Source organism: Hibiscus syriacus, unplaced genomic scaffold, assembly GCF_006381635.1.
Source record: "Hibiscus syriacus cultivar Baekdansim isolate YM2019G1 unplaced genomic scaffold, ASM638163v2 tig00112289_pilon, whole genome shotgun sequence".
In the NCBI taxonomy this organism is placed as follows: Eukaryota; Viridiplantae; Streptophyta; class Magnoliopsida; order Malvales; family Malvaceae; genus Hibiscus; species Hibiscus syriacus.
In genome coordinates this window covers 408,756-417,122 of record NW_024063295.1, presented here as the reverse complement: position 1 = coordinate 417,122, position 8,367 = coordinate 408,756, and the positions used below count along the sequence as shown (strand labels likewise).

The following is an 8,367-nucleotide window of genomic DNA, read 5'->3' as shown; positions in this document are numbered from 1 at the left end:
CACCCACCATCATCGATTATAACACATAGTTTTCGTTACACTGAAGTCTTCTCCTATTATTGTGCACATTATTCGTCATTCACCCACCGATCGATTGTCGTTCATTATTCCTAGGATGGTCTTTCCTTGTCAGTCTACATTCATTAAGGGTAGGAGCAAAGTGGATAATACCTTTCTTGCTCAAGAGATGATTAAAGGTTATTCTAGGAAGTCTTTGTTTCCTAAATGTGCTATTAAGATTGTTCTCCAAAAGACTTTTGATTCGGTTCGCTTGGATTTTCTTTTGAATTTTCTGGAAGGTATGAGGGTGAATTATGGCTTTCATCATCACTTTTAGACTTTCTGTTTCTTTTAATGGCGACTTGGTATTTCATGGGTTATAGGGGGTGAGGCTAGTGATGGCACGATTCGGGTTGGGTCAGGTCGGATTTTTTATTAACCCAATCCGACCTAAAAATATATAACCCTAATTCAATCCGTCCCAGGTTTAGAGTGACTTCACCTGTCCAGAACTCAATCCGTCTTTTCGAGATAAAACCCTACCTGATTCGGCTCAACTCGAAACAAATATATTTATAAAAATATTAATTTTACTCGATAAAAATAGAGATCTAATTGAAAAAAATATAATATAGAGATGAGTATCATTATAATTATCCCTAAATATATAAGATATAATTATATTATTTTCCAGGTCGGGTCTGATATTTATCCGACCTGAACATATTCGATCCAACTCGACCTAAACCTGATTTTTTTTATAAAAAAAAGTCGACCCAATAGAGTCGAGTTGGATTGAAACCCGTCGGATTTGAGTTTTCGTGTCCATCCCTAGGTGAGACAGAGGGTCCTTTATCACTTTATCTCTTTGTGATGATGATGAATGTGCTATATTCTATGCTTGATGTTGTTGTTGCCAATGGAATTATCAGGTTTCACCCTAAGTATAGGATAGTTTCCCTTACCCACTTGATTTTTGTGGATGATCTGCTTATCTTTTGTCATGGTTCTATGGATTATGTGATGGGGTTTTGAGTACTTTAGATATTTTTTATGGGGTTTCGAGGTTAAAACTCAATCGTGGCGGATTTAAAAATTTAATAATATGGTCTAAAATTTTAATATTTTTTATTAAAATTAATGGGTATGTAATTTTTTTATTTTTACTTGACATATTGAATTAAATTTAATTATTTTTTCAAAATAATGAGATGCACTTGGCTCCCTATGGGCTTAATGCATCCGCCCCTGAAATTCAATGTCTCTAAAACTGAACTTTTTGCTTGTGGTGTGGATGCATGGAAGCTCAATAATATCCTGGCTGTCACTGGTTTTCGATTAGGGTCTTTTCCTGTTAGATACCTTAGGGTGCCTTTAGTTACAAGGAATCTAATGGTTAGGGATTGTTCGACCCTTTTAGAGAAGATCAAAACTAAACTTCGACTTAGGTCTAATAGAAACCTCAGCTATGGTGGTCGACTGCAGCTTATTAAAGTTGTCCTTTTCAACATTTTCAATTATTGGAGTAGACAACTTGTTTTGCCTAAAGTTTTGACTCTGAAGGTTGAGCATTTATACATGCGTTTTTCTGGAAAGGTGAAGATGTTGCTGCGAATGGTTCTCGTGTAAGCTGTTGTCAAGTCTGTACTTTAAAATCGGAGGGAGGCTTGGAGTTAAAGAGTCTAACTTGTTGGAATACTTCTTGTAGTTTGCTACTTGTGAAGAATATCTTAGCTGATAAGGGGGTTTCTATGTGTTGCTTGGGTCAAGGAGTACGTGTTGAAAGGTTTGGACTTCTGGCAGGTTGTTTGCAAATCCCACTTCAACTGGATCCTTAGGAAACTGTTGAAGCTGTGGGCGATTGTTGAGAGATTGTTTGCTATTGGTACTAATTGGGCTTTGGTGAATAGCAGCTGGGTTTGGGATAATGTGAGGGAAAGGAGGGCCAAGGTGCAGTGGCATAATCTTATATGGTTCCCCTCTCATATTCCAAAGCATGCAATCATTGCTTGGATAACTATTTTGGATAGGTTTCCTACTAAATATAGGCCGTCTCGGATGGAGGTTATTACGGATGGCAGATGTAGTTTATGTGAAGTTGCTAAGGAGTCTAGAGATCACTTGTTCTCGGACTCTCGAAGCATTTAGGGGAGGATTTTGCAAGGTTGCGGGTTACATCATTTGCCCTTGTGCTGGGAGGATGATCTGGTATGGGCAATGAATAACTTGAAGGGGAAATATCTCATTGTACGCATTCTCAAACTAGCATGGGTTGGTTTCGTTTATTGTATTTGGGAGGAACGTAATCATAAATATTTTAGGAGGGTTGTTTGTTGGATAGATGATGTTGTTGAGTCTATTAAGGTGGTTGTTTGAGTTAGATTGTATAAAATTTGTATTGATAAAACTGATGGAAATAATATGAAACTGTGTAATGAGTAGGGGATTCTATAGTCCCTGTGGAGTCTTTCCCACGGTTTGTATATTTTTTTTTCAGCTTCTTGGATAATATATTATACAACACTTATCCAAAAAAATAAATCTATAACAACACATAGTATTATAATATAAATAATAAAAAAACAGCTTTAAAATGTTAATGCAAATATTATATAATTAAAAGTTGCATAAAAATAACATAAATAATTTTAAAAAAAAATAAAAATAGCATGTGTTTATGTGCAGCTTAAAATGAATTTGTATTAGTTTTACAAATATGGATAAACCTTGAAAGAAAATTAAGATTCATAGGGTAGATTACATAGATCAATCACTCAATTCTTTTTCACTCCTGTTTTAATCATTAAAATTTATAAGTTTTCAATTTAATCACTCAACTTTAAACATTAATTTTTTTTCCACTTTGTCGTTTTCTCTCTAAATCTACGGTGACATGACATTTTTAATATTATTTTTATACTTTTTCACTCTCAACCGTCGCCCATTGTTACCGCCTATCGTTAACCCGAGCCTCCACTGCCAATATTTCTTGCCATCGAGAAGGCACCCCCTGTAAACAAGACTACCACCACCTTTATCTATCAAATTCTATGCAAAATCATAATAAAATGGACTTGAGGTTTATTAAAAACTTTGTAAAAAAAAAAAACATTAGTCCAACCACCGCAGCTTTGCTTTATTTTGTTTTACTACGTGAAAAGCGTAGTCAGAGATCGTGAGACACGACGGTCAGAACACCCTCTTGGAGTGTGAACAGGTACCCACGAACGAAATTGGGACAGACTCGGTACGGATCATAGAATGTGTTGAAGGAAAACAGAGTTGATGGACTTAAAGGTTCTTTATGTGTTGCTCCAATGCATTTATGTCATTTCTAGATGGATCACTTTGTAAAAAAAACATTAGTCCAACCACCGCAGCTTTTGCTTTATTTTGTTTTACTACGTGAAAAGCGTAGTCAGAGATCGTGAGACACGACGGTCAGAACACCCTCTTGGAGTGTGAACAGGTACCCACGAACGAAATTGGGACAGACTAAAAAATAAAGCAGCCTCAACCTTCATATGCACGAATCAAGTCAATATATGCAAATAAAACATTGAAATATCAAATCAAAATCCAATTTCGAATTTCCGTAGTTGATTCAAGCCCAGATTTATATTTCGTGTTAGATCTAAGTAATTTACCCATATTTAGGGGTTGTTTGTTTACTTTAGAATGATTAAGCGCTGAATGATTTAAATACTGAATGATTTAGAGGCTCTGAAGGGTTTGGTTCTGAATGAGACATGTTGTTTGATAACTGGCTCTGAATGATTCAGAATGTACTTCTGTGCTGAATCATTCAGTACTGTTTTGCTGAATCGTCAACACTAAATCATTCAGTGCGAAACAAACGCGTGAATGCTGAACGGTTCAGCATTCAACGCTGAATGATTCTATTAAGAGGCAAACAAATAGCCCCTTATATTTTGTGTCAGATCTAAGTTAATCAATTACAAGACAAATATAAGACGTGTCAATATCATAAATAAGCTGGACTCCACCAACATATAAACACCAAGAGTATATCGACACTGTTTTATGCCTCGAAAAATTGAAAAGATAAACAATCTTAGTTGTCTGGCGAATTTCCCGAAAAATCACCCTTAATATCTATTTTTTCTGTTAGGCATCGTTTAGATTTTATTACGATCTAACTCCTTTGCAGGAAGGTGCGCCCGAAGCGCGCTTTACACTAATCTGGCGTCATGGGGTAAGCGCGCCTTACGCTGACATGAACACACACTAGCAAAGGTACGGTCCTTGGGGCGCACCTTATGCCACGTAGGGGTATAGCGCGGTGCAGGGGCCGCGCCTTTGCTTTAATTCTGACACGCGTCAGAAAGGTGCGATGCAGGAGCCGCGCCTTTATTTTAATTTCAGACCATTCACACTCTTTCCACCCCTATAAATACCTCAATTCTCATTCATTTTCATCACACAAATCCTATCAACTTAAGGTATATTTATTTTATTTTATTTTATTAGTATTTTATTATTTAATTATTTTAATATTTTATTTAATTAATTTTTTTGCAGTTATAAAATGGAATGTGGTCTGCTTCATTTGGATGTAAATCATATATCGAGTCATTATGCTGATACGGTAACATTTTTACATTTTAATTTAATTTAAATTATTAGTAATAGTTTATTTATTTAATGCACGATTATTAGTTTATAAATTAATTTTTGTAATTGTTAATATTTTATGAGAGCAATCGTATATTAGATCATTTTATTAGGAACCTTAAGTCAGCGATACCTACTTGTGTCTGGCCGTATTTAGTCGAGCCTGGATTCGGTCACATAGGTAGATATGAAAGAGACATTGTAAGGTAGAACCAGACCTTATTTCTACATTAGTGGAGCAGTGGAGGCTGGAGACCCACACATTCCATCTTCCATGCGGAGAGTGCACGATTACGTTTGAGGATGTTTCTATGCACTTGGGGCTTCCGGTGGAGGGAGATGTGATTTCAGGGATAGCACATGGTAACTGGACTACTTTGTGACAGGATTATCTAGGAGGTGTCCCACAAAACGGTGATCGGATATCGTTAAATTGGTTAGATAAAAATTTTCGGGAGTTGAGCGAGTACGCCTCTGATGATGAGGTTAAAATGTATGCACGGGCATGCATACTGCAGCTGATAGGAGGGTTGTTGATGCCGGACAAATCACGTAACCAAGTTCACTGTATGTGTTTGCGACATCTTGGCGACTTTCATCTGGTCGGATCACTGAGTTGGGGCTCAGCAGTTTTGGCTTTCCTATATAGGGAGATGTGTCGAGTGACTGACTACAGGAAAAATGCTATCGGCGGATGTCTCATTTTGTTGCAGTCTTGGGCATGGTATCGCTTGCCCTTTTTATGTCATGTTATGAAGAATCCGTTCGTATTTTCGCTACTATTGAGGTAATTACAAAACTGATTTCGTATATTAATCATTTTATACAGTGTATAATAAAAAAATCCTTAAATAGGTGGTTTACTAACATGAAAAATCATCGGGAGCTACCTGATAATTTAGAAAAAATAAGGGTGCTAATCGATTAGAAGGCTGGCACAGAGGTATGCATTTTAATGTTTAAAAATCGATTTTGTATTATAGTTATATAATTAGATTATTATTTTGATAAAAACTATATATATATATATATTTGTTTTAGTTTGAATGAGTTCCATATTGTCATGATGATGTGAGGATGTGCATCCCACCTGAGTTGAGGGGCCCATCAGATGTTTGGATGGCAGTGATCCCTTTGATATGTTATACGATCGTCGAGTGGCACTCCACTGATCGCGTGCTCCGACAATTTGGTTTTGTACAACCAATTCCGGAAGCACCTCGCAATATGGACGAGTTGCATAGCACAAATCGACACGGCAAGTCTTATACAGATTGACTGGTAAAGCATCATTAGTGGGTCATGTTGTGGGAGGATCGACATCGGTGCCTTCCCCGTAGAGAGCCCATTTATGATGACCTCTTAACGGTTACAGATGGTTATTATGAGTATTTCAATAGTAATAGGAAACCGTTTCTGCTTTCAGAGGATGCACGAGGGCGGTAATTTCAGTGACGTCGACAGAGACGTGCACCGTCACAACCTCATCGTCCCCCGACTCGTAGACGAAGAACAGATGCTTCCGATTTGTCCTCAGTTGCACCAATAGGACCTTCACAGCAGCCACCATCTGCAACGACCTACACGCTGCAACCATATATGATACCACCACCGCCTTTCCCTTACCAGATGCCGCCGCTACCACCGTTTCTAGGTTTTATGACCCTGCCTCATGGAGGATATTATGAGTCTATGTTTGCAGATCTGACTTGAGGTTCATATGCTGATTATTTGACGGGTGCAGCCTCATCACTGATGGTCGCCACACAGACACCTCCAGTATAATTTTCTCACTCATCGATGTCTGGGTTTTATGAGTTTTCCCAGTTATCGCAGGGCGGTGGGATAGTCAGTCATACACCTTCAGGGTCCTTATTCTATGTAGGTGTTACATCGTCATCAGTTCTTCATCAACAAAATATATATTCTCATGACGACGGTGGCGATGATGGTGATAATGATGACAGCGAGGAGTCAGAACCAGTTATACGCAGAAATCCTCCTCCAGACAGACAGCCACCGCCCTGCGGAACACATTCGCACCACAGACATCGATATATTTTGATATTTTATTATATTTGTATTTAGTTGTTTATTGTACTTTTTTATTGTACTTTTTTTATTTACCATTTAATACTTACTTTATTTTCCATTTAATACTTACTTTATTTTGTTAATTTGGTTGGATTTTTTAATTTATTTTGTTAATTTTGTTGGACTTTTTGTTAATATATTTGGTTAATTTTGTTTATTACCATTTAATATCAGTTACTGTAATTTGATTATTATTTACAATTTAATACTTATTGTAAGTTTTTTGTATTTAAAATTATATTCAAATATCAAATTGATATTAGTTTGATAAAATTTAATAATTATGTTCAATAACTTTCTTAAGTTTGTCATTTATTATCTCTTTTATTATAATCACATATAACACCAGCGTCCAATATCGTTTTCTTGTATTGTTTTTTTTAATCTTCATCAGCGGTTATCGAATGACATTAACTTTAAGTAAATACAAATTAAAGTACAAGAATTATTATTTGATAAACAACTACATCAGTTACTCATCAATTATTACTTGATGCCAAAAAAATTTGACATGTTTTTCTAGTGTGTCCTGAGTTTCTACAATGCCCATATTTTTTGTCGTGTTTATATGTTTCTCGAATATCCATATCACAATGAATTCCAGTGGATTTTGGACGACCACGCTCCCTCAATAAACTCAGATCTGGTACAATTGGAACCCAATTCTGAACCTCATCAGGTTCTTTGTCATTACCTATGGGGGAACTCAAATTCGTATACCTTAAAAACTTCTGATAGTAGGTATACGGGATCCACAAAACGGTTATAGTCTTGACGGGTATGCGAGCAAGCTGCTATCACATGAGAGCATTGATACTTCATAGCTTGAAAAAACTCGCAGTCGCACCATCTGTCCCATAGATTTACTCTTAACAACACAACTTTAATCCCTTGAAGAGGTTGCGATAACTCTGTGACATGAAACAAAGCATGTGTTCTAGAGAAGCTTGTTACAAACATTCCATTTGATGCAACAATTTTTTTGTAGATCTGCAACTAATCTAGGGTGATAGATAAGAGCGCCTTGCATCCAGGTTTGAACTTGTCCCCCGAGCTTCGCAAAAAGCACCCCCAAACGAAAATATGTAGTTTTTACCAAAGCCGCTACATGTAAGTGACGTGCACCCTTTAAGGTCGAATTGATTGCCTCAGCCAAGTTGGTCGTCATGTGTCCATATCGATATCCACTATCATATTCGTTTGTCCACATTTATTTATCGATGAGGTTGATGTAATCGTATTTTCCTCGTTCTTCGCCCGCAAATCTTGAAGCATGGATTCAAATGTTTGAGGAAGTAGTTCGTAACCTGATAAAAAATGTAGAATTTACTAACTTTGTTTCTTTAAAAATGAAAATGATTGAAAGAAAACAAACTACATCAGTTTCACTTACCCATACGCACAAGTAATTGACGTTCATCATTCTTCTTGTACCTTCCATAGTAGTTAGTAGCAATGTGTCGGATACAATACCTATGTTGGACAAAGGGTGATTGCCACATTGGACCCAAAGACTCCATTGCTGCTTTGATCCCAGCTCCGCGATAATGACAGATTTTTTCCCTCGTGATAACATGTGAACGTAAGTTTCGGAGGAAAAAAAGCCTAAGAATCTCTCCTTCAACAAGAGCAAAAGCA

General features: G+C 36.8%; 1 protein-coding gene across 1 annotated transcript; it reads left to right on the top strand.

Moving 5' to 3' along the window:
- The first annotated feature begins 1,227 nt into the window (after nucleotides 1-1,227).
- Nucleotides 1,228-2,148, top strand: LOC120177424. Its single transcript, XM_039183580.1, has 2 exons — nucleotides 1,228-1,617; nucleotides 1,735-2,148. Exons 1-2 carry the CDS (start codon nucleotides 1,228-1,230, stop codon nucleotides 2,146-2,148), a joined length of 804 nt encoding a protein of 267 aa, XP_039039511.1.
- Nucleotides 2,149-8,367: the final 6,219 nt, after the last annotated feature.

Bases quoted from the DNA above. Each gene is read 5' to 3' on its own strand.
- LOC120177424 (XM_039183580.1), top strand. From the start codon at position 1,228: ATGGGCTTAATGCATCCGCCCCTGAAATTCAATGTCTCTAAAACTGAA. The intron at 1,618-1,734 runs GTTCTCGTGTAA...AGAATATCTTAG, and splicing joins TGAAGATGTTGCTGCGAATG to CTGATAAGGGGGTTTCTATG.